At 45.0% G+C, this 26,002-nt stretch overlaps 2 protein-coding genes across 2 annotated transcripts; one reads left to right on the forward strand and one right to left on the reverse strand.

The window, feature by feature from the left end:
• Window positions 1–14,302: 14,302 nt before the first annotated feature.
• LOC123052939 (protein kish) lies at window positions 14,303–17,051 on the forward strand. Its single transcript, XM_044476310.1, has 4 exons — window positions 14,303–14,493; window positions 14,595–14,701; window positions 15,664–15,698; window positions 16,635–17,051. Exons 1-4 carry the CDS (start codon window positions 14,491–14,493, stop codon window positions 16,700–16,702), a joined length of 213 nt encoding a protein of 70 aa, XP_044332245.1. The 5' UTR covers window positions 14,303–14,490; the 3' UTR covers window positions 16,703–17,051.
• A 2,765-nt stretch (window positions 17,052–19,816) lies between these two features.
• Window positions 19,817–25,202, reverse strand: LOC123052940 (CSC1-like protein At4g02900). Its single transcript, XM_044476311.1, has 12 exons — window positions 24,702–25,202; window positions 23,907–24,290; window positions 23,549–23,701; window positions 23,239–23,374; window positions 22,852–22,953; window positions 22,480–22,599; window positions 22,284–22,364; window positions 21,823–22,163; window positions 21,329–21,574; window positions 20,911–21,235; window positions 20,519–20,752; window positions 19,817–20,415 (listed from the first exon to the last, which is right to left on the reverse strand). The coding sequence occupies exons 2-12, from the start codon at window positions 24,218–24,220 to the stop codon at window positions 20,161–20,163; spliced, it is 2,307 nt and encodes a 768-aa protein (XP_044332246.1). The 5' UTR covers window positions 24,221–24,290; window positions 24,702–25,202; the 3' UTR covers window positions 19,817–20,160.
• Window positions 25,203–26,002: the final 800 nt, after the last annotated feature.

Consider the following 26,002-nt stretch of genomic DNA (forward strand, 5'->3'; position numbering starts at 1 on the left):
ACTTGGTTTGCCAAGTTACTGCCTTGTTCATCCTTTTTCTTCCGGAGCACGCATACGCATCGCATATCATATCTCGCATATCATGCGTGTTTTGCATCATGTTGCTTGTGCATTTCCCGTGATTGATTGTGGTTCCATTGCATGTGTTCTTGTTGTGGGTAGATTCGGGAGACGAGTTCATGAACGAGGAACCTGTTGAGTACGCTTACGAGGATCAAGCTTTCGACAACTCTGAGAACCTTGCAGGCAAGATGACCATACCCTCGAAATCACTTCTATCTTTGCTTTGCTAGTTGTTCATTCTATTGCCATGCTGCGCTACCTACCACTTGCTATATCATGCCTCCCATATTGACATGTCAAGCCTCTAACCATCTTTTCCTAGCAAACCGTTGTTTGGCTAAGTTACCGCTTTTGCTCAGCCCTTCTTATAGCGTTGCTAGTTGCAGGTGAAGTTGAAGTTGGTTCCATGTTGGAACATGGAATTGTTGTAATATCACAATATCTCTTATTTAATTAATGCATCTATATATTTGGTAAAGGGTGGAAGGCTCGGCCTTATGCCTGGTGTTTTGTTCCACTCTTGCCGCCCTAGTTTCCGTCATACCGGTATTATGTTCCTTGAGTTTGCGTTCCTTACGTGGTTGGGTGATTTATGGGACCCCCTTGATAGTTTTCCTTGAATAAAACTCCTCCAGCAAGGCCCAACCTTGGTTTTACCATTTTCCACCTAAGCCTTTTCCCTTGGGTTTTCGCGAGCCCGAGGGTCATCTTTATTTAACCCCCCCGGGCCAGTGCTCCTTCGAGTGTTGGTCCGAACCGAGCAGCCTGCGGGGCCACCTCGGGGAAACTCGAGGCCTGGTTTTACTCGTAGCTTGACTTATCCGGTGTGACCTGAGAACGAGATATGTGCAGCTCCTATCGGGATTTGTCGGCGCATCGGGCGGCTTTGCTGGTCTTGTTTTACCATTGTCGAAATGTCTTGTAAACCGGGATTCCGAGACTGATCGGGTCTTCCTGGGAGAAGGTTTATCCTTCGTTGACCGTGAGAGCTTATAATGGGCTAAGTTGGGACACCCCTGCAGGGTATTATCTTTCGAAAGCCGTGCCCGCGGTTATGAGGCAGATGGGAATTTGTTAATGTCCGGTTGTAGAGAACTTGACACTTGACTTAATTAAAATACATCAACCGTGTGTGTAGCCGTGATGGTCTCTTCTCGGCGGAGTCCGGGAAGTGAACACGGTTTGAGTTATGCATGAATGTAAGTAGTTTCAGGATCACTTCTTGATCATTTCTAGCTTCGCGACCGTTGCGTTGCTTCTCTTCTCGCTCTCATTTGCGTATGTTAGCCACCATATATGCTTAGTGCTTGCTGCAGCTCCACCTCATTACACCATCCTTTCCTACAAGCTTAAATAGTCTTGATCTCGCGGGTGTGAGATTGCTGAGTCCTCGTGACTCACAGATTCTACCAAAACAGTTGCAGGTGCTGACGATACCAGTGCAGATGACGCAACCGAGCTCAAGTGGGAGTTCGACGAGGAACGTGGTCGTTACTATGTTTCGTTTCCTGATGATCAGTAGTGGAGCCTAGTTGGGACGATCGGGGATCTAGCATTTGGGGTTATCTTATTTTCATTTGGATTTGACCGTAGTCGGTCTATGTGTGGATTTTGGATGTTGTATGAATTAATTTATGTACTGTGTGAAGTGGCGATTGTAAGCCAACTCTTGTTATCCCATTCTTGTTCATTACATGGGATTGTGTGAAGATAACCCTTCTTGCGACAATACCACAATGCGGTTATGCCTCTAAGTCGTGCCTCGACACGTGGGAGATATAGCCGCATCGTGGGCATTACACCTCTACTCTCTTGTAATGGATTGAGTTTTCCCTTTTGAGTTATCTTATCGGATTGAGTCTTTAAGGATTTGAGAACACTTGATGTATGTCTTGCCGTGCGTATCTGTGGTGACAATGGGATATCACGTGATCCACTTGATGTATGTTTTGGTGATCAACTTGCGGGTTCCGCCCATGAACCTATGCATAGGGGTTGGCACACGTTTTCGTCTTGACTCTCCGGTAGAAACTTTGGGGCACTCTTTGAAGTACTTTGTGTTGGTTTGAATAGATGAATCTGAGATTGTGTGATGCATATCGTATAATCATACCCACGGATACTTGAGGTGACATTGGAGTATCTAGGTGACATTAGGGTTTTGGTTGATTTGTGTCTTAAGGTGTTATTCTAGTACGACCTCTATGATAGATTGAACGGAAAGAATAGCTTCGTGTTATTTTACTACGGACTCTTGAATAGATTGATCAGAAAGGATAACTTTGAGGTGGTTTCGTACCCTACCATAATCTCTTCGTTTGTTCTCCGCTATTAGTTACTTTGGAGTGACTCTTTGTTGCATGTTGAGGGATAGTTATATGATCCAATTATGTTATTATTGTTGAGAGAACTTGCAGTAGTGAAAGTATGAACCCTAGGCCTTGTTTCCTAGCATTGGAATACCGTTTACGCTAACTTTTATCATTAGTTACCTTGCTGTTTTTATAATTTCATATTACAAAAACCTATATCTACCATCCATATTGCACTTGTATCACCATCTCTTCGCCGAACTAGTGCACCTATACAATTTACCATTGTATTGGGTGTGTTGGGGACACAAGGGACTCTTTGTTATTTGGTTGCAGGGTTGCTTGAGCGAGACCATCTTCATCCTACGCCCCCCCACGGATTGATAAACCTTAGGTCATCCACTTGAGGGAAATTTGCTACTGTCCTACAAACCTCTGCACTTGGAGGCCCAACAACGTCTACAAGAAGAAGGTTGTGTAGTAGACATCAGGGCACGGTGAGCACGGCCCGGACGCGGTGAGGGCCGCGCGGGACAGAGAGGGAAAGGGAGGGAGCTCACGGAGCCGGTAGGGAAAAGGGCAGCGGGGGTCGGGGTGGTGGTCAAGGACGACGGCGACATGGAGGAGGGAGACCGGCGGGAAGGAGGAGGCAGGCCGGCGAGGTGGCGGTGACGACCAGTGACGGCGGAGAGGACGGCGGCGTCGGGCGCATGGAGGTCGTGCCCCCGATCTCGATCCAGATCGGGGGGGAAGGGAGAGAGCGAGTGGGGGGGAAGTGGGTGTCGGTGCGGGTTAGGGTTTGCGGTTGCGAGGGGATAAGGGAGTGAGTGGGGGGGCCAGGTGGGCCGGCTGGGTGGCCTGCTGGGCCAAAGGCCAGTGGGGGGGTTCCTTTTCATTTTTGTTTTATCTTTTACCTTTTTATTTATTTTCTTTTTTGTTTTAATTTTATTTCCCAATTTGTTTTAGTTTGGTAAAATATTCAATTAGCACCTAACATAGTAACATTAATTATACCACTGCCACAATAACTTTGGCACCTAGCTAAAATAGTTTAGTATTTTGTAAAATATATTAGGAGTATAACTAATTGTTTTTGATGTTGTTTTAATCACTTTAGGGTATTTAATTATTTTATAAAGATGTTGTTTCTCCACCAATAATATCCATGATTTATTTGTCACATTAAGAACATTTTAGTTTTGACTTTTGAAAACTTTAATTGTTTGACTTGATTTTAAATTTGAAATTTGAACGGGATTTGAATCATCGCTAGATTAACAACAGTAATCGTGGTGACGTGGCATCATTGCGGAGGGTTACTGTAGCGTAACTATCCGGGCGTCACAATTCTCCTCCACTACAAGAAATCTCGTCCCGAGATTTAAGAGGTGGAATAAGGGGGAAAGGTCTGGTTACGTAATCCTAAAGAATCTTCTCGGTCTTGGTTGCTCTTCTCGAAGTGGTCGATCCATAGCGCTGATGTCTTCATTTCTCTGCTTCAGGTCATCATGATGAAGTTGTCATCCTTCCTTCAGGATCTTCACCGTACTTACGAAAGGGTAAGAAGGGAAAACTCTATAAGGATGGATTTTAACAAGATCGAGCATCAGACGGTTAACTCGGGGAAGAAGCATAAGTATCTCTCGATTTGAAACTTAAGAACATATCGAGAGTAAAGTAAGAAGGTACCATGAGAAGTTTCCAATGGGCAGGCAATCATTCGATGGCCTCATCAGAAGGTGAAAGGGGTTCAGAGCAACGAGAATAAGTATTGCGTCTGATACCAGAATAGATCACTAGGCAGGTGGCCCGTGAATTACATATGAAGTCAAGCGCGAGGAATAACTCTGACAACAAGGTATACAGGAGAGTCAGGTTTCGATCATGTGGAACTGTGAGTTATGGGCCCACCATGTGGGTTAAAAGTAGGAAGGGGGATGATGTCTTGCATGATCATGTAAGCAAGGAATGTCAGAGGATAGACTATCGATTATGTCGGCAACAACCACTGGTACCAAGGGTGAGGGACGAAGAGAACCATTTTCCTGCTCGTTGAACGAGGCGGACCAATAGGCAAAGTTCTCGTCCATCGGTGGTTACCGGAATGCTATCAACAAAAGCAACATGGTCTGACTGACATGATCGTACACCCAGGTGTTTACATAAGCAGAAGAATATTACTGCTTAGATTGTATAGACCTCAAGAAAGGTTAAACCAAACAATGGAAAGGAAATATGATTATCAGATTAATCAGAATGATGGAAAGGAAAAAATGTGTCTAAACACATAATTCAGGGGGTATATCCTTCCCAAGGACAAACAAAGTATGATATCCATGACAGGATAGAAAGTAGAATACCATTTAGGTAATGGGAGAGGAATTTCATGACATTACCCATTCAACGGTGTTAGGATAGTTGATAAAGAAAATTTAGCATCGTGCTTCAAATGTTCTTATTGAAGATCGGAGTACCATACACATGTTTTGAGATATCATTGACATGGTCATTGGGTAAAGATCGGACTTTGGATTCACAAAGGATCCATCAGGAACAACTTATAGAATAAGTCTTAAAATTTCCTCATGGAAAAATGGCTAAACTTTCTAAAAAGGACACCATAACAATAGGTCCTCCGCCCAGGTGTGCTAGGCATGACATCACCTTACCGGGTCTTATAAAGACCAAATTTATAACTATTGGAAATATGTCCCAACCATCATATCTGGCCGAGATCCAGATCTGATTGGTGTCAGGATACCTCAGACTCAGGATGCCTGAGAAGGAAAAGGTGCAACACAAATTGTCGAGATGTCGTTGTAAGATTCTCAGGAAATGAACTATGGAAGCGAGTTCCGAAACAAGAGTTCATCATTTAACCAAGGAGAGGTCGAGGAGGGGGCTGATGAACTTAGTGATAATTCATTGAGATTTTCAAAAGATGGATTTCCACAACAAGGAGATAACATTTGTCAGATCAAATGATATAATGAGGTATGCTCGAGGAAAACATACACAGTTAAACATTGGTTGAAAAGTGCACCCGAAATATGGGCTTAGGTAGCATGATCAATGTTAGAATGGTGATTCGGTAACCAATGGTCTAAGAATGAAATATCGACAATTAACTTCAAAGCAATAGGGTTGCTATAAGTTTTGAAGTCGCACATCATAGTTCGATTGTCGGTTTTCCGGTTAGAAACAACACGGGGACCAAGGAATGAACGGATATGGCAAGAAGTATCACCTGTATCAAGAATTCTTAAGAGTGGTGAAATTCTAACAACATTCTTGACATAAGGAATGGTAATAATCCAAGGTAGAACATAACATAAGCTATCTTGAAAGAGCAATAATGTTGTCGATGCACAGATCATCAAGGGGCAAGGGTGGTATTTCTCATCAAGAATTCAATAGTTATCTTGGAAGAGCTCAGAATGTTGATGATGATCATGACACATTTGTCGAGAGATTTCAAGATGTAATCGATCGGTGATGACATCGAGTCAGATGACTGGTGAAGCGAAAGGTTATTGGAACCAAGGGTATGACACAAACTCCAAACCAAGTTTGCTGTTTAAGGCGAAATGACATGATGAGGAAGATCGACGTAAGCTTAGCTCATTGTCGAAAATTGTGCTCTGGGAAGAAGGACCAGGTAGCACAGTTAAAATTTAGCACAATAATGATATAGCCGATCAGGCTAGGAATGACTTGAAGGATTATTAAACTCATAAGCAACGAAGATTACTTAGAGTTATCGAACCAGAGTGCGGAATCGGTTCACTTACCTGTGTTCTTGAGCGACTAACAACTCATAACCCATGAAAAATTGGAACTAGTGAGAAGTAATAGCTGATGAAGACTCATAAGATGCAACATAGTTCTTAGATATTCTCGAGATACCAGAGGGTAATACTCGACGGTAGATCAAAGTAGAGGTTGGACTGGGGTATTGACTTGCAAAAGACAAGTGATTTAACTTGTCCGAGAAATGGGATCAAAGAGAAAATATGGTTGGAACCACGATTGCATAGGATCAATTCACAGATACCAGATGATATTATATCAACGAAATAGTTATTATTACAAGAAGCTTCTATGGTAGGATCTACATCGTGTCCATGGGCATGAACACAAAGTTCAAGGTCGACCCCCACTTCTTCAATGTATAGCCTTCCATTCACCTCTCACTTTTGAAGAAGTTGTAGTGTTGAAATTTTATCTAGCAAAATACCAGAAGAGTATGACTCGCGAAAACTTTCGAGTTCACACATATTAAGGAAGGCATAGGTTCAACCTGTCAGGGTATCGTGGAAACATATACCACAAGCTTCAATAGTAAATACCACCAGCTCGAAAACAGAGCATGGTTGAGAAAGCAGAGGATACAATTTACCAAAGGCTTTATATATCCGTGGAAAGGCTCACAAGGTTATTTGAATATGGAGGACACTGCCGGATAATAATCCAACAAGAGGTCTGGTGGTCTACAACGGAGCTGATGTGAGTATCGGTACTCTATCAAAGGAAGAAGGAATGCAAGTGCATCGGATTATAGAAACAACTGACTAACTCAAAGCTCAAATGCAAAGGAATTATGAATTCCAAGACAAGGGATCAGAAGCAATGCTCTGATTAGGGATGGATAAGTTGAATAGCCTTAGGGGTACAATCGACGACAATTTGATTGGTCGAGAACCAGCTCCTGTTCAAAATGACGTCTGAGCTGGAAGGATGAATTCTAGGATCTGATTGAGGATTGCTGGCATTCGCAACATATTGAATCAACGGACTCAAGATGATAGTGACAAAGGATGCCAATAAGATTACCAGACTTATGGGATTATCCATAATGCAAGCAAGCAAAAATTTCAAGAGCAATAAGCTACTGAGGATTTTCGGAAGGTTGAATAGTATTTCAAAGACCTTTCTGAAACACATGAACAACTGGGAATGAGAGGATACTTGGTAAGTGTGAGGAATTATTTGCAGGTGTATTCATGAGGAAAAGGAGCTGCAAGGCAGCAGACACAAAGGATCCTCAGAATATCCGAAGTATTTCAGGGTATCTTGTAATCACAAGATCAAATTGTAAATGAAGTTATGGACGACAAGTGTATGTAGCTTTCCATAAGGATTTATCGGTGGTATGGAATTGCAACGGCGAAGGGCACAAGGGTCTCGGGGAAACATCGGAGAGTATCTTTAAAATTTTCTGGTGCAGCACGCGATCATCTGGACTGAAGGGGCTCTCCGGGAGAAATATTTTCGAGAACCTATAGTCAGTTTTTTTTAAATCATTTAACCCGAATAGAAGAGAGATCAGATTCCCAGAGTATGGACGAGGAATAAAAGATCCTAATACCACCCGATGGTGACGTGGGCCCCTAAGGCACACAGCCATGTTAGTAAAAGTTTTATAATGTCTAGACTCGACTTCGGCCAAGGAGTGTGGAAGGGGGATTCCTACAGGCAGTCGGCTCTGATACCAACTTGTGACGCCCCCGATTCAATCGTACACTAATCATGCATGCAAACGTGTACGATCAAGATGGCTAGCACAAACTGGGATACAGATCGGAAGAGGCGCAGGCCTCCTGCCTGGGATCCTCCTAAACTACTCCTGGTCATCGTCAGGGGCCTGCACGTAGTAGTAGGCACCTCCGGTGTAGTAGGAGTCGTCGTCGACGGTGGCGTCTGGCTCCTGGGCTCCAGCATCTGGTTGCGACAACCCGGAAGAAAGGAAAGGGGGAAAAGGGGGAGAAAATCAACCGTGAGTACTCATCCAAAGTACTCGCAAGCAAGGATCTACACTACTTATGCATGGGTATCTGTATAAAGGGGCAATATCGGTGGACTGAACTGCAGAATGCCAGAATAAGAGGGGGATAGCTAATCCTATCGAAGACTACGCTTCTGGCAGCCTCCATCTTGCAGCATGTAGAAGAGAGTAGATGGTAAGTTCACCAAGTATCAGCGCATAGCATAATCCTACCCGGCGATCCTCTCCTCGTCGCCCTGTGTGAGAGCGATCATCGGGTTATATGTGGCACTTGGAAGGGTGTGTTTTATTAAGTATCCGGTTCTAGTTGTCATAAGGTCAAGGTACAACTCCAAGTCGTCCTGTTACCGAAGATCACGGCTATTCGAATAGATAGACTTCCCTGCAGGGGTGCACCACATTACCCAACACGCTCTATCCCCTTTGTCCGGACACACTTTCCTGGGTCATGCCCGGCCTCGGAAGATCAACACGTCGCAGCCCCACCTAGGCGCAACAGAGAGGTCAGCACGCCGGTCTAAATCCTATGCGCGCAGGGGTCTGGGCCCATCGCCCATTGCACACTTGCACGTTGCAAACGCGGCCGGAAGCAGACCTAGTCCCCTTAATACAAGTGCAGGCTTACAGTCCAATCCGGCGCGTGCCGCTCAGTCGCTGACGTCAAGAAGGCTTCGGCTGATACCACGACGTCGAGTGCCCATAACTGTTCCCGCGTAGTTGGTTAGTGCGTATAGGCCAGTGGCCAGACTCAGATCAAATACCAAGAACTCGTTAAGCGTGTTAATTGAAGTATCCGCGAACGCCGACCAGGGCCAGGCCCACCTCTCACCTAGGTGGTCTCAACCTGGCCTGTCGCTCCGCCACAAAGTAACAGTCGTGGGCCGTCAGGAACCCAGGCCCACCTCTACCGGGATGGAGCCACCTGTCCTTTCAGCCCCCACATCAGAATCAATTGCGGGTACTCTATGAGCCGACCCGACCTTAGTCACCACCTGTATAGTATGTATGTAAATATGTATATACCCGCGATCACCTCCCGAGTGATCACGGCCCGGTAGTATAGCATGGCAGACGGACAAGAATGTAGGGCCACTGATGGAATACTAGCATCCTATACTAAGCATTTAGGGTTGCAGGTAAGGGTAACAACTGTAGCAACAATGACAGGCTATGCAGCAGAATAGGATTAACCGAAAGCAGTAACATGCTACACTACTCTAATGCAAGCAGTAGAGAGAAGGAATAGGCAATATGTGGTGATCAAGGGGGGGGGCTTGCCTTATTGCTCTGGCAAGGAGGGGTCGTCAACACCGTTGTCGTACTGGGTAGCAGCGGCGTCGGTCTCGGTGTCTAGCGAGAGAAGAGGGGGAAGAAACAATAAATATAAAGGAAACATATGCATGACGATGCATGACATGACAATGAGCGTTGCTAGGTGTGCCCTAACGCGGTACGAGGTGATACCGACAAAGGGGGAAAACATCCGGGAAAGTATCCCCGGTGTTTCGCGTTTTCGGACAGATGAACCGGAGGGGGAAAGTTGCGTGTTCGCTATGCTAGGGATGTGTGGCGGATGAACGGGCTACGTATTCAGATTCGTCTCATCGTTCTGAGCAACTTTCATGTACAAAGTATTTTCATCTGAGTTACGGATTATCTTATATTTAATTTCTAAAGATTTAAAAAAAATTTAGGATTTATTTAATTATTTTAATTAAAAATTAAATGTTAAATTGCTATGAGTACACGGAAGTGTACCCACAGATGGGATTTTGTGGCTGACCAGTAGGCCCAGTTGACTTGGTCAACTGCCTAGTCAGCAGAGGATGACTGATGGGGCCGGTCAAAGTCAACAGCCCAGTCAGCATTGACCGTTGACTAGTGGGTCCCATCTGTCATGGACTGATTAATTAACTAACATTTAATTAGGTTAATTAGTGATTAGGTTAATCTAATTAGGTTTAATTAAAATAATTAATTCTTTAATTAATTATTATATTTATTATTTATTCTTTTTTTAAATCGTTCCAGGGGTTGGCCCCCGTGTTAGTGGCTCATCAGGGGGGTTGGTAGCGCAATTAGCGCTAATGGCCTATTAGGCCGGCGATTTAAGCGCCGGTGGCTTTGAGCCACGGCGGAGGCACGCCGGATGGCCGCTATGGGCGGCGACTCGAGTCGCGGAGGCCACCGGGGGCGAGCTCGCGCTCGCGCGCTTCCAGTGGAAGCAGAGGGAGGCCGCGGGGTGAAGGGAGGAGGGCCATGGCGGAGCTGGGCGGCGTCGGTGCGGCGGATGCGTGCGGGGAGGCAGGGGAGGGCGCGGGCGAGCAGAGGCGGCCGCGGCAGACAGGGGAGCGGCGCGCGTCGCACGCGTGCGCGTGAGGCGTAGGCGTGCGTGCAGGTGGTGGTAGGAGCACACAGGCTGACGCGGCAGCAGCAGCAGCTAGGCGCAGCGCGGGCGAGCGGTGCAGCGCGGGGCGCGTCGTGGGCGTGGCGACATGGTTCAGGCGACGCGGGCGCGGGAGGGGTCGCGATGCGCGGGCGTGTGCGCGGTCGAGCGGGCGCGGTCGGGGCCGTGGTGACCGCGAGCACGGTGCGGGCGGCGCGCCGGCGTGGAGCTGCGGGACGCGGCCGGGCGCGGTGAGCACGGCCCGGACGCGGTGACGGCCGTGCGGGACAGAGAAGGAAAGGGAGGGATCTCACGGAGCCGGTAGGGAAAAGGGCAGCGGGGGTCAGGGTGGTGGTCGAGGACGACGGCGACGTGGAGGAGGCAGACCGACGGGGAGGAGGAGGCAGGTCGGCGAGGTTGCGGTGACGACCGGCGACGACGGAGAGGACGGCGGCATCGGGCGCGTGGAGGTCGTGCCCCCGATCTCGATCTACATCAGGGGGGAGGGAGAGAGCGAGTGGGGGGAAGTGGGTGTCGGTGGGGGTTAGGGTTTGCGGTTGCGAGGGGATAAGGGAGTGAGTGGCGGGGGGGCCAGGTGGGCCGGCTGGGCGGCCTGGTGGCCTGCTGGGACAACTGGGACAAAGCCCAGTGAGGGGGGTTCCTTTTCATTTTTGTTTTATCTTTTACCTTTTCATTTATTTTCTTTTCTGTTTTAATTTTATTTCCCAATTTGTTTTAGTTTGGTAAAATATTCAATTAGCACCTAACATAGTAACATTAATTATACCACTGCCACAATAACTTTGGCACCTAGCTAAAATAGTTTAGTATTTTGTAAAATATATTAGGAGTATAACTAATTGTTTTTGCTTTTGTTTTAATCACTTTAGGGTATTTAATTATGTTATAAAGATGTTGTTTCTCCACCAATAATATCCATGATTTATTTGTCACATTAAGAACATTTTAGTTTTGACTTTTGAAAACTTTAATTGTTTAACCTGATTTTAAATTTGATATTTGAACGGGATTTGAATCATCGCAATATTAACAACAGTAATCGTGGTGATGTGGCATCATTAGCGGAGGGTTACTGTAGCGTAACTATCCGGGCGTCACACATGACAATGTAATTAGTGAGACAAATGACGGTTACTAAGTTTATCCCATGTCATTGGTCTCTCTAGGATGATTATATGAAGTTGGTTGACCCCACTTCAAGAAGGAAAAAGGTGTGGTTTTCTGATGACTCGAGAGTTTTGTTTTGGTTTCTTTTGAGTCATATGACAGCCAAACTATTAAGAGGGAATCGGGGTGCTTGGATGAAAGTGTGGGTTCATGCAAATCATATACACCAACCATCCTACACCCATAAAACAAAATAGCCTCAAAACCATCTCTTCTTTGTGCCACGGTCTGCTCACATGGGCCAAGAAAATTTCTCTAGACATCCCATGCGCACGGGCCTCCTGACCCCGTGCTCACGGGGTCGAGTGGAAAACTCTCAGGACACCCTATGTGCACGGGGTCAGTGACCCCCGTGCCCACGTGGTCCAGGGTTTGGGTGACCCCATGCGCAGGGGCCATCAAGTGGGCAATGATCACTTTGGAGGTGGGGTATATAAAGCCCCTTCTCGCACCTCCCACCCCTAACCCTAATGCCTTACCTTCTCCATCATTCCCATTCCTCCAAAATCCCAATTACTCTCACCTTCCTCCACTAAAAATCTGTCATATTTTGATGATTGATAGAGGAAGACCTAATCTACATTCCCACTAAACCAATTTGTGATCCCCGCTTGATTTCATAACTATTTCACCAACACTTGTTACTCTTGGAGGTTTAGGGCTCCTAGGCGGTACGAATCAAGGCCTGGAAGCTTCGTTACTTGTGGTGTGCATATGAAAGTGTGTAAACGTTCGATGGTCACCTTCAAGACCAACCCCCAAGTGATTTAAGACTCATCTGTTGGGGGTGACTCAAAGGAGAATAAGGTGGTCCATTTGGTGGCGCTCCCGAGCTTTGGCTTTGGCACATTTCCCACGAATATTAGCACTCCCAAAAGATTGTGAATTTTAGGATACATCGGGAGCTTTGGCTTTGACACGTTTCCCATGAATATTAGCACTCCCAAGAGACTACGAATTTTAGGATACATCCGCGTGCTCGATTCACTTGTGGTTTATCCATTCTCGTCCCTTTATGTGCTTTTTTTGCTTTGTTGGTTCCTAATTAGCTTGTTGTCTTGTTTACCGTTGTACTAGTTTGCTTGCCATATAAATTGTTCTCACCATAGATTGCATATATATAGAACTTACTTTATCTGCTCTGCCACTAAAATTTGGAACTTAAGCTTAAATTTTTATAGTTTCCTATTCACCCCTCCTCTAATCGACCTCTCAATCCTTTCGCTCGGTCAATAAAGCAGAATTAAGGGTATGTTTTGATCTGACCAAAAGTCACCTCCCATTTTTTGGTACTTTTATTTTTGTTTGATGGCTGCTAGTATTTTGATAAATAGTTATTTTTTGCTCACTCAAGTTCATTTGTTGTCAATATTGAAAAAAGACATGTAAACAAGCAAAACGACCTGGAAACACTTGGCTACTAAGAGCTTCCTCAACAACAACCGAATAATTTGGTGCCCTAGAACTGGTTTTGCGGGTGGAGAGAGAAGGTTTTTGGTCATCAGAAAAGTTTCTGCTTCTTCGCCGGACCAAAACTAGTGTCCTAAATTTTGGCCTTGCTCTTTTGTACTCCACAGTTGCATAAATATTCAAACAAACTATGCCATTGTAATTAAAACTTTGCAACATCACAACACAGATAATCAACAACATTTTAAATCAGCAACGTTTCAAGTGATGGAAAATCTTGGGATGCAACACAAGTGTATTGCAAAAATGTTTCCTCATCCACACTACATCCACAAAATTTGAAGAAAATACACAAACATCACATCACATCACAAGTGCATACAAAATGTAAAATCAATGAAAACCGGATTTATTTACCTCTCGGTGATTTCATCGAACATATTGGGGACGTTGACAGTTGTGGCGACGAGTGATGTGTGCTGGTCCTCATGCGTCGGTGGGAGGGGAAAAAGGTCCTAAGCATTGTTGGGGGAGCAAGTACCGCCGTGGAAGGGATCGACAACGACGAGAAAGTCTCTGTTGTCACCGCCTTCTTCTTCGCACGGGCAACACCCGTTGCCGATGAATCCCGCGACAGCCTCTTCCCGACGACCTTCTTCACTCGCACAGAAACTTGGCGGCGACGACTGGTCCTTAGGTGCATCCCGGCCGGCAGCGTCGGCTATTCGTGGCAGCGCAAGCCCTTGGCGGCGGACGGCCTTCCGCTTGTTGCCACCGCTGGCAAGAACCACATGAGGGACGACTATGGGTGCAGCGGGAGCAGCAGGGAGGATATCAGCGTCGGCGGGCGCGTCGAAGATGGCTTCCATGGCATATCGATGGCCGGCAGCGGTTGTAGTAGAAAGCGATCCGGTGGGTTCCCGAAGCAACAATTTTGATTTTGAGTCGGCCGCTAGGGATGATGCAAATTTGCATTAGTTGTAGCAATCTTTTGGGCATGACCTAAAATGTTTTGGTCACCATATAGCAATAGGCTGTCATTGGGGACATGCATTTTTGTTGGACCAAGTGACCGAACCAATTTTTAGGGTTAGTGTTGGAGTTTTTTTTTTGTTGAAATTGGAGATGTTCTAAACAAACAGCTCGTGTTTTTTTGGTTTTTTTTTCCGCGCAAACAGCGCGTGTTGATAGAGCAATATGTTGGGCTATGGCCACCCCAACCCCAACTGACTCGTTTGCAGCGCTAGCTACGCACTAGGCTGTGGACAACCCAAACCCCAACCCCAACCCAGTAGATCCAGATTCCTGTCTTGCAGTCGCAGCTCGGTAAGGAGGAGGCCAGCGCCATGGTAACCTCCGCCCCTTCCCCGCGTCGAACTCATCCCCTCCTCCCCCCTCCCCAATTCGACGGATCTGGCCACCTAATCGTTGTTTCTTGGCGTGATTGTAGTCGGCGCTGTTCAACTTCAACTCCTTCCTCATAGTGGTGCTGCTGGTGATCTGCACCTGCACCTACATCAAGATGCAGTTCCCTGCCATCCTCAACGATCGCACCGGGTATGTTTTCTACGCTGACTTCCCGGATTGAAAAGTCATTGGGGATTTCTTCCTGAGCGATCTGATCTACGCGATTTGTCTTTCCTTTTTCCCGCAAAGGCAGATAGTCGTACTGTCAAAATCAGCATGAAGAATCGCACGGTACCTATATGGTACTCCATCTGTAAAGAAATATAAGAGCGTTTAGATCACTAAGTAGTATCCTTTAAACATGGACTGGATTCTCCGTGGGACTGCGTTAATGCAACATGTAGCTGTTGGGTCTAGGGCATTTTGGTTTTGATCCGTAAACACTTTTGGATGTCCAACAGTACGCTGGTTCACAGCTGATTGCAACCTCTGAATCCTATAGTCGGATTAAGCACGATTTGGAAGAACTGTGAGGCTCCCCTTTTCGTATGCTATATAAGATGAGGCTCATTTACAAACTCGATAAGGAGCAACGATTCCCTAAAAAAATAGTAGAAAGATAAGGAACAAGATATGCAGGGCCTCTTTGATCTGTGTGGTTTGATTTCAAACAACACATAATTAGGAGAAAAAAAGACCATGATTACAGTGTTGTGTCTTCTCTAAGCATAGATAATTGAGTACTAAATGAATCTGAATAAAAGCATGTTTCGGATAAACAATAGGAAATACAGTGGTATCTTTGCAAGAAGTTTAGTCAACAATTTTTTTCAAATGTTATGTAGTGCAATGGAACCCTTAGAAATAACTCTTATGGATTACAATCCTGCGTAACAAAAAACCCTGATGGGTGAAATTCCTAAGGATAACTATCCTGAAAAAAAGATCAAAAAGGTTCTCAATGCTATTTGTCAATGATCTCTCTGCTGCCAACTATTTTTGTATTCAATTAGCTCAATTTGTTAGATTTCAAAAGCCCAGGGTTCTGACCCAAATTCAGGCAAACCTTTTTTCGTTATTCTTCATTTTCTTACATGAATTTCTCTTGACAGGTTCCGTGGTTTCTTTTGGAAAGCAGCCAGAATAGGTATGCTTCTGTCTGTGCGTCCAGCTCAAATTCTATGCTAGCTTGCATTCTTCAGAAACCTGCTGCATATTTCCTAGTTCCTTTGGTTTGCTCAATCTGGAGCACTGGTTCGTCAGTGTATATGCACCTAGTTTCATCTGCCAAACTGTATTGTAGACATTAGCTGAGGAATCAAGGTGCTAATAACTTAAGTTCAGTTCTAGACTTGCTTACTTCTCGTGCTTTGTAGCAGTTTTCTTTATTGGTGAAGACGTAATGTTTTCTTTATACAAGAATGTTGTTAAGATTGTTGTGTTGTACTTATCTTATTAAGAAAATAAGAAAAATAGAACAAGGTGCAATCTCTAGTATTGGTGTGGATATCTTACTGCATATTATATCAATGAATGTTTATAGATTTTGTAGCTTTCTTTTATCTTGGTAGGTTTTATTAATATTAGAAAATACCTACATGGTGAAATAGCTGAACTTGATTTGTTATGGAAAAACAGACTTCGACAATATTAAGAAGGGTAAACTTAATAGCCGTCTGATTGTCACTGTAAGTTTCTATATATTAGGGGAAACTCGTGAGGTAAAGCTGCGTCCTAGCTGTCATGTGGAAATTACAAAGCCAGCATTAGTTTCTGCTTTCTGATATTTTTTTCTATTTGAGTATCTAGTCATAGTTTATTCGATTGTCTGTATACCAGCAGTTCTTTTTTCTTGTCTTTCGAATTTCCAATACCTCGTCCATGCTTTCATTTGATTCATAGTGATTTTGTGTAACAACTGCTGATTAGTACTTACTATTTACATAGAGATGGTTTGTCGAACTTATGCAATGAAAAACATTACTTGCATTTTTTTCTTCTAAATAACACGGTATTTGTTAATAATGCATCCTTTTTCATTTCAAGCCTTCGAAATTCAATCTTTCTTGTGCTGCTTCGTCAGGTGAGCGGTTGAGCCCTTGGGTGGCATTTGGGTGCTTCGCGATGGGGGTATCCACCATCTTCTTCTGAAGGCCCGGGCAATCATGTCCATGATTTGAATCTAGGTTGCCAGAGTTAAATATAGGAAGGATCATGTCACACTGTATTTCTGTTCATGCCTCCAGAGAAGCCTTCTGCTTCTGTTACTGTTGTGGCGAAAGCGGCTTCTTGATACCGAGCATGCAGGTTTGATGAATGCACTCAGGTCGGTGCACTTGCCGATCAGACAGAGATGATACTGTGTTTGCAAATGCTAGGTGCAAGAAGTTAACAATGAAATGATGGAGGATTATGTATGTTGTGTAGAATGTTGTTTGGGTCCTGCAAAACCAACTGTGGATTTCTCGTTATATACCTATTTCGTCTCTCAGTTCCAGTACTTTGATGACGCCAAAAAGAGCATCTCTATTTTATCTACATTCTTGTGAACTCGAATGGAGTGAAATAAAATTTCCCAGTGAACCTCTGACACAGTTCAGTTCGGAGTGCGTAGCACTTATGTACGGAATGCGATCTTCAATTGAGTCCGAACTTGGAACTTGGAACTTGGACCATCTACGACTGGACGCCTCAAATTCCTCTTATATGTCCGGCACGGGCGGACGACTTGAAATTCCTCTGATATGTCCTTGTCACGTCGGATCTGACAGACTGGACCCACACCAAATTGACTTCACTGAAATCGATCGTCCTCTCACCTCTGTCCTCCAGTTCTCGTGTTTGAGCCGTCACCGTCATCAACCCTTGCCGCCCGTCCGCCTCGCTACCCGCATCCGAGCCATTGTAGATGTTGTCACCGAGTACCCTGTCCCCCACCACCGGCATGAATGATGCCCTGGCGTCGTCCGTGAGAGCCAGTTGCAAGGCGGAGAATGTTGCCCGAAGGGAGCGGCGAAGGAACCAGGGTGAGCGAGAAGCTATAGACAAGGAGGAGGTCAACGTCGACATGGACGCTTCCGCTCCGGTCGCGATGGATGTTGTGCCCGTCCCGCCGCCTAGAAGGAAGGTGCTAGTTACCCCGAACGCGACCTAGTTCATTCGCCGGACGATTAGCTGGGGATTCCGAATGGCTGGAAGCAATAGGAAGTGTCGAAGATGGTGTATGACTCGCCACAACTCCAATGGGTGAGGACGGCTCCGAGAACCGTTGGCTCCGGGTCTGCCTAGGTCTGCTCGGCGAAATGGCTGAGCAGGACATGGTACAATCTTTTGCCCTTCCTTTTGTTGATTTGTCTGTTTGTTCCATATGCCACCAAATCAATTTATGGATACATATGACATTAGGAATGCATATGCCAAGGATCCTTTTGTTGCATACATCATAAGTGATCATGATCATGTTAGGAGGTTATCACGACAGCCATGATCAATGACGGTTAAGATCCTATGCTTATGACTTGGGGGATATCAACTCTCGTACATATGATGTAGGGCAAACATCGGCCACTCGTAACAAAAAAAGAAGATACCCAAGGTAATAGGTCCGACATTCTCAATCAAGGAGGATGTCCTCATCGTATGATGTTGGCTACAAACATTGACCCTATAATGGAACCGAACAAAAGGGCAACAAGTATTTGCAAAGGATCCACACTCATTACCATGCATACAAGGGATATCCCGACAACTTTGCCGACGATTGTCTCGACCCGGTGAGGTACTCCGGCCAAAATCGACATCAGTGCCTGCTAGGTGTTCGTCAGAATTCCACTAAGTTTTTTCCTCTTTTGTTATTTGTTGTGAGCTAAGGCTTGTTCATGATGGAATATGTCCAATGTGTAGATGAGTTGGTGTGATTCCTCCTCTGAAGAGAAATATGAGTTTGATGAAGATGATGACATTGCCATGATCATGTTGATCGACATGGAGAAGAACAAGCGGCCGAAACATGGTGGTTCCGTTATCGATCGTGAGGTGATTCGTAGGAGCCAGCTACACAGACACAATAAGCTCATACTTGATTACTTCTCTGCAAATCTAGTGTATCTAGAGCGATACTTCTGATGTAGGTTCAGAATGGCTCTAGATTTGTCTCTCCACATTGCCAACTCTGTCAAAGAACATGATCAATTCTTCGTGCAGAGGAGAAATTGTACCAGAGATCTTGGACACATCAGTATCTTTATGGTGACTATGGCACTGCATGATGCCATATGGTATTCTTGCAGATTTGATTGATGATCATCTGGAAATCGGAGAGAGCACTTCCATCAAGTGTGTGAAGCAATTTGTGAAGGCGGTGGTTGAAGTCTTTGGACCACAGTATTTGAGAGCACCCAATGCTCAAGACACTCAAAGGCTTTTGTAGATGAACAAAGCATAAGGCTTTTCAGGGATGATCAACTCAGTTGATTGCATGCACTAGAGGTGGACGGATTGCTCTCTGGCATGGCATGGATGGTTCATCGACCATGTGAAGGATCCCAACATCATTCTTGAAGCCATTGCAGATCATGAGACATGGTTTTGGCATGCCTATTTTGGAATGCCTGGAGCTTGCAATGACATCAGTGTGCTCCACCGATCACCACTCTTTGCACGGTTAGCCAATGGAGAATGACCACATGTGGAGTTTTAAGCAAATGGCTGCACATACAACATGAGGTACTATCTAGCGGATGAGATGTACCCAAAGGGGGAAACCTTTGTGAAGTCAACCCCCCCCCCCCCCCCCCCCAAGGAATAAACAACTTGGTTTCCATAATGCTCAACGAGCTGCTGGGAAGGATGTGGAGAGAGCGTTTGGGATTTTGCAAGCCCAGTTTATTATTGTGCGAGGACCGGCTCGGTTTTGGGACCAAGAAATCCTTTGGTAAATCATGACTGCGTCCGTGATCTTGCACAATATGATCAACGAACATGAACGTAGCCAAAATTTGGATTGCTCCTAGTATGAATTCATGCGATGGATGGTGCATCATCGTAGGAGAGAAAAACACATCCCACACGTTCTTCAAGTCCACCAAGTAATTCGAGATACGGATATTAAAATTTTCAATAAGTCAAAGAGTGGTGGACATGGCATGGGCAACAAGACCACTTGTTCTATTCGTATGTTTCACGTTATGTTCGATGCACTTTGTGTTTTGCTTGATGAACACTTGTGTTGCATTTGGAGTGGCGGATTGATGAACTATGTAATAATTAAGTAATATTTGGACTTTATTTGTTTCAGATTTATTTGACATGAGTATGATATTATTTGGAACATTACATATCTACAAATATGTGTGATAGAAGTAGAAGCTGAAATCTAGATATCCAGTTTTTAGGTCCGCTACAAAAACAGAAAAAAGAAAGGCTACCTAAATCTTCTCTCTCCACTCCTAAAACTGGATTTAGGTGGCCATTCTTTTTGTGTGCCGTTGGAGATGCTCTAACATCTCCAAATGTAAAATTCCATCGACGTCGTCCACACATGGTAATGCACTGGTGCAGTGCAGCTGCCGATCAAGTTAAACTCTACAGCGCCTGCTCCCATTTCCTTGTCAGCTAGGACGCAGCCGGCTGAACTCTCCTTCGTTGGTGCCAGAGCTGGAATTGAACTTGCTGTCCACCGGCGTGGTCATCCGAGACCGCCGCTTGGTGGCGACAAGGTGGGGGTTCTCCTCTTCATCCATGGCCAAGAGCTCATACACGTCACCGCTGCGGAAGACCGGGTGCTCGTATGCGCCCTTGAGGTACTCTCTCAGGTTCAGCATCGGGTCGTTTGCCCGTTGCAGCGTGTCCTTCACCATGGCCTCCTGCAAACATCAAATGCTGCTCTCGCTTAACATTGGAGACGATGTGAATATCATCTGCAGTTATGTATGGAGAAGAGATCAAGAGAATGCGTTTTGATCCTGCCTGCAAGGGGCATTTTATGTATGCCGGCTCGAACCGGCCCTTGCAGACGTAGTGGAACCATATGGTCAGGACAGGAAGAGGAAGAAGAGCGACAGTGGACTGCTCTGCTTCCTGTGTGCTCAGCAGTCCTATCAGCAGGATCTGCGATATGACTAACGCGGTGACGATTCGTCCATGTACGCCTGGCCAGAATTGCGCGCCGCTCTCGTATTGCTGGTTATAGACATTGATGATCTTGCAACAAAAGAAACATACCAAGGATTAGTATTTTTTGCATTATACTGTGATGAAACAGAAATTTATGATATATGCCAATGTGGATGTCCACAAGAAAATTTTAAAGCTAAAAGAACACAAAGATAGACCGCTTGAACCAGAGGACAGATGTGTACCTGGTGTCTGAAAACAAGATAGGCCAGGCCGAAGAAGACTATGATGAAAGGAAGAATGATGGGTGTCACAACAGCATATACAAGCCCTAGGAGGAAGTAGAGCTGTATTCGCGGTTCGGTGCTGCCAAACTCCAAGCTCCCAGGGTCCATGGCCTGCTCGCGATCTTGCTCAGTTCTGACCAGGAATGTGTTCTTTATGTGGAACATGATCAACGGTTTCAACCTAAGAACCTCAGCGGCAATGCCTGCCCATCCATCCACCATAATGTAGGTGATGAAAAAAGTCGCTTTCATGGGAATGGATTCTCCAATGGTCTCTGGAATTCTTTTTCAAAACAAAAGTAAAAGATTTTTTTATGTGGTGGAATAAATATAATTGAACCCTTGTTATTATATCTAAGTGCAAAATGTGGCTTACTTGTTAGTGGATTGATGGATAAAACTGTTGAGCTGCTGGAACGCTGTTCCAGCTACTACACTTCCCAAGAATACGTTGACGAAAATAAACAGGAAGTATTTTGATGCTGTCCTCCTCTCCAATCCAGAGAGTGATACGTGGCCTTCAATCTTGCTCATGGCCATGAGAATTGTTGGCAGAAATATAAGGAAGATTTTCAATGCGATTCCTGGCAAGAAACCTTGTATGACTGACCTTGGACCATTTCTGCAGGAAATTGCATTGACCATGAAAATTACATCCAGCAATGCAGTACCTTATAAACAAATCAGTATAATGTGGCTGACTTTTTATGAAATTCAAGGTCTATTAAATTCAACACATTTTTTTTCTGCTCTTTGATTATTCAGCAAGGAGAATCGTTAATCAAAATATGGGGAAAAGTGATCTCACAAATGCCTTTCCCTTTTTGTTTTTCACAATTGAACCTTGAAACAAGGAGCGGTTACACTCACCTCTCTATTATAGGTTTCAAGAAAGGAAGCACCCGCTCAATATCGTCTAGATTGGCCACGGATTGGACGAGCGCAATTGGGACCATGAAGAAAAATGTCAGGAAAAATAGCGCAACAGCCATGATAAGCCTCCTGACGGAGAGCTCGACGAAAGGGATCGCGAGGTTAGGCCAGTAAACATCACGAGGTTCCGGAGCCCACTCGGTCAACCACACCGTTGGGTTACTGGTCTGCTGTGTTTGTGCACAGACAGCAGCGCCCCACTGACTATTGAAAGACACAAATGCTGCTGGCATTATAGCCTTAGGATCACTAATCACCTTCTGCCTCTCCTCATCCTCCTGCAATTAACAGGTTACATATTGTTAATACTGCTGCTCAGCGTTTAGGAGGAACTATGCAGTACAATGAGAGAAGACATTGGTGCTGCTTGATGACACTATCAAGACGATGACTGGCACCTGTTTACATAGCTCCTCGATTGTTGTCTTGTAGTGTTGTAATGCATCCACCTTTTCCCCCCAAAGACCCCACAGTCCTGTCTACAAGACAAGTACGTAATTGAGTCATACCACTTGCAGATTAGAGCATATACTGAAATAGCTTTGTGAGGAATCGATCTTAGGTGCATGATTTGCAAAGGAGGAAGAAGATTACCTTAATAATCAGCTCCTTTTCAGGGTTCTTAGCGTGCTGGTTTTCGTAGTAGACCAGCCAGTTTTGCAAGCCTTTCTTCTTCTCAACCAAACTGGCAAGGGTGTTTGCGTTGTATACAACCTATTGATCAGTTACATACTCCGAATGAGAAACAGATTTGTACCATTAATAGAGAAAAGAAAGATAAAGGCATATGGGCTTCGGTTGGAAAGTAAACAAATAATTAGAAAGCTTGCATTTCAGTTGAAGAGTAAATAACAACTGAAAAACAAAGTAACTTGATGCTCGGTTGAGTTTCATGGTTTAAAATCATAGGAGTAGTATTCACCATACCGATACCGCGTTTCACAGAAGATAGAAAAAGAGTAAAACCTGGTGGCTGAGATAATGTTCGCGATGATTCACAGCAAAGAAGTGCTCAACATGCTCACCAACTGTTTCGTCTGGGTCAGCTGGTATATTTCTCACAAGTACCTGAAAATAAGGCAGAAAATGAGGTACGAGCCAAGGAAACTCTACACACACACACACACACACACACTGCTTGTTTTACTATCGAAAAGATTGTCCCTCCTAATTCGTCCCGGATTCTCTCCCCTAGCTGTGGCTGAACACAACCGTGTAGTTTCTTTGAAAGCAAAATTTCATAGGAAATGTTTGACAGAAAACAAAATCAAAGCAACAGAATGAAAAATTCACATTCAGATCTAGCGAGGTCCATAACACATCAATTAAATTTGCATGGATAAGATATCTTACCGTGAACTGGTCGGGTCGACGATTTTGATTGGCAAGAAAGTGCAATCTCATAGTTGTTATAACCTTATATTCATGATACAACACGTAGAATGTCCAAAAGGTAAACACATAGGCCATTCCAATGTGTACCCAGAACCTATGAAAATATACAACAGTTTCAGTAGAATAAGTATGAAGCAAAGTGAAGTGACACGAGGAGATTAGAAGGACAGCATCTCTGCATCTATAGCTAATATAATCAGGCAGGCGCTTGAGGAGCGATAAATTCTGTAATTGTCAGGATATCAGACGGAGTAAACAGAAGTAATACCTTTTTGAACCTTGACCAAGATTCGAAATTGAAAGCTTGTCAATTTGATCATAACTTAGACCCTCTTCATCATCTCCTAAAGTTGCACTAGTCCAATTGACAGGAACTAGCACAGAAAATGCCAGCACAGTAATTGGCACAAATATTTTTAAACTGCAAATCAAAACAGCAATGCACCATCAGTAGGCATAATGTGTTTTGGTTACAAACACAGTGATCCACATGTCCATCTGTTAACATCACAAAATAGGCATTTACGAACTTGACTTCCTGATTTTGGAACTCCGAAGACATGAAGTGTAAGCAACTACTATAATACTGTGGTGTGAGAATTGAGATACACTGATATCATGCTCACCCGAGAAGATAGATGCGGACATATACCGCGGAGTCTAGTCCTGCATGCTCAATTAACTCAGGCTCTGGCATTTTAAGCGCGGCGGGCATCCAGTTGAGAAACCGAAGATATGTTGACACATCGGCATTCACAAATTTTGACAAGACATTTCCGATGTGCCTTGGGCTGCTTCTTGTCCCTTTAAGGTACCATTTTGGAAAGTATACCCGATCATTAATAGGTTGTATCCTAACAACTGCGAATACGAGAAGAAAACCCACTGCGGATAATATGTTTATTCCCGCGGCAACACCAATGTCGTTGAGGGAGCCCATGTCTCTCCAGAGAGACTCACTCCAGAACAAGCGTCACCGAGAAGTAGCCCAACAGTTTAGACAAAAATATCTACATAGAAAGAAAAGAAAAAATGGTAAGAAAATTGTCAACTAGAATCAAAATAATACTAGATTGGTAAGAATGAAAGTAGCTAGGTATGATCGTTAGCATTAGAAACTGAGCTTTCCCAGCAGATTATGCGTGGAAAATTGAAGTGGCCAGAAAACAAATGTCGGACAGCAGCTTAGATGGCTTACTCCGATGATGTACTCCTGCAAATTCTGACGATCAATGTAGCAAAAAGCTGTCTTAATCTTGCATTCTTGCAATTTAAACCTCTGGAGTTCTATTGCAATAAAGTCAACATCCACAATTTCCCATGTAACCTATCGTCTTGGTCTCAACTAAAGCTAGCGGATACGCTCAGGTGACCTCGATCGTACAGGCAGGAAACAGGAGCAGTAAATTAACATAACGTACCGCGCGCGGTTTTATCACCGACGTTGCCGCCACTCGACCAGGCAGTGGCCGAGCGCCGCCGCTTGAACGGTCACTGCGGTGCCGCCATTGATGTCGTCGTCGAGGAAACGCAGGAGTACGGTGCACGAGAGGGGGGCGGCGCCGGGTGCACGGCCGGCCGCCTTGAGAGGAGCTGGAGCAGGGGGAGGGGCGCTGGTAAAGTGAAAACAATAGCAAGAGAGATTACAACGCCAACTCCTTTGCCGGTTTTGTTGCTAGTCTAAGAGAACGGGGACGACGATCAGAACGAGGACGGCGACGGGCCGGCACGACGCGTTCGCCTTGGTCTCGGCGGAAATAACGACGTGAGGAGGGATGACGGTTCTCCAACGGCCTGCCACTGGTGCTTCTTTTTTCAAAAAAATAAAACTTTGCTATATGGACACAGCTGTTAGAATAACTAGCTAAATACACCAAGAGTGACCATTGGTGGACCAGGGAGCGCCGATTTTTTTGGCATGGAACCACACCTTTTTTTTATTTGAGTTGGAATCGTTGCATTTTATTCAAAAATACGGCAAACTCCGAGGCTACCACCAAAACAATACTTTGGGGTGGCACCTGAAACCAAGTTTTACGTGATGCAACCTTCCCTAGCCAAAAATGTATGCTACGCAAATTAGCCTTGCGTCGCACCCAACCCGTTTTAAGCTCGTCAAAAGTTTGAAGCACTGTCTTGATCTCCTGCATCATGTGACCCAAAGCTGAGAGGTCCTTGTTCTGTTCCGAGATCTTTCGCGTTGCCGCTTGGGAGTCTGATTCAAGAAAAACATTATGCACATTCATCTCTTTAGCCATCCAAAGACTCGATGACTCGAATAATGCCCTTTTGCGGGATTAGAATAATGTTTTTGTGGTACGCTTCTTCTTTGTAATTTGCCTTTAGATATAGCATTTTCGCATCTGTAAGCCACCAAAGATTTTCGATATTTCACGCAAGAAAGGTGTTACGGTCGCCACGGCCTTAAGGGATGGGCACTGGATAGCACAAATCAACATTGACGCTGGCCTCACTCTAGAACACCTTCAACAATTCTTGGCCCTTTGGGAGAAGCTAGCGACTGTGGCCATTCAGCCGGGTGTCCAGGACTCCATATTGTGGAAGTCAACCAATGATGGGCAGTACTCTGCAAAGTCTGCGTATTTGGCGCAGTTTCATGACCTCCCGCTCTCAAGTTCGGCTACTGCGGTTTGGAAGGCATGGGCTCCCCCCAAATGCAAATTTTTCGCGTGGCTCATTATCCACAACAGAGTTTGGACGG

This window comes from Triticum aestivum, chromosome 2D (assembly GCF_018294505.1).
Source record: "Triticum aestivum cultivar Chinese Spring chromosome 2D, IWGSC CS RefSeq v2.1, whole genome shotgun sequence".
NCBI classification, from domain to species: domain Eukaryota; kingdom Viridiplantae; phylum Streptophyta; class Magnoliopsida; order Poales; family Poaceae; genus Triticum; species Triticum aestivum.

What these genes read in the sequence shown, in the direction of transcription:
- LOC123052939 (XM_044476310.1), top strand. An exon ending in ATCCTCAACGATCGCACCGG is followed by an intron (nt 14,702 to 15,663) that starts GTATGTTTTCTA and finishes TTCTCTTGACAG; the next exon opens with GTTCCGTGGTTTCTTTTGGA. An exon ending in TTGGAAAGCAGCCAGAATAG is followed by an intron (nt 15,699 to 16,634) that starts GTATGCTTCTGT and finishes CTGCTTCGTCAG; the next exon opens with GTGAGCGGTTGAGCCCTTGG.
- LOC123052940 (XM_044476311.1), bottom strand. Translation starts at nt 24,220, where the DNA reads ATGGGCTCCCTCAACGACATTGGTGTTGCCGCGGGAATAAACATATTA. An exon ending in GTCCGCATCTATCTTCTCGG is followed by an intron (nt 23,702 to 23,906) that starts GTGAGCATGATA and finishes TTTGATTTGCAG; the next exon opens with TTTAAAAATATTTGTGCCAA. An exon ending in TTGAAACCTATAATAGAGAG is followed by an intron (nt 21,575 to 21,822) that starts GTGAGTGTAACC and finishes AATTTCCTGCAG; the next exon opens with AAATGGTCCAAGGTCAGTCA.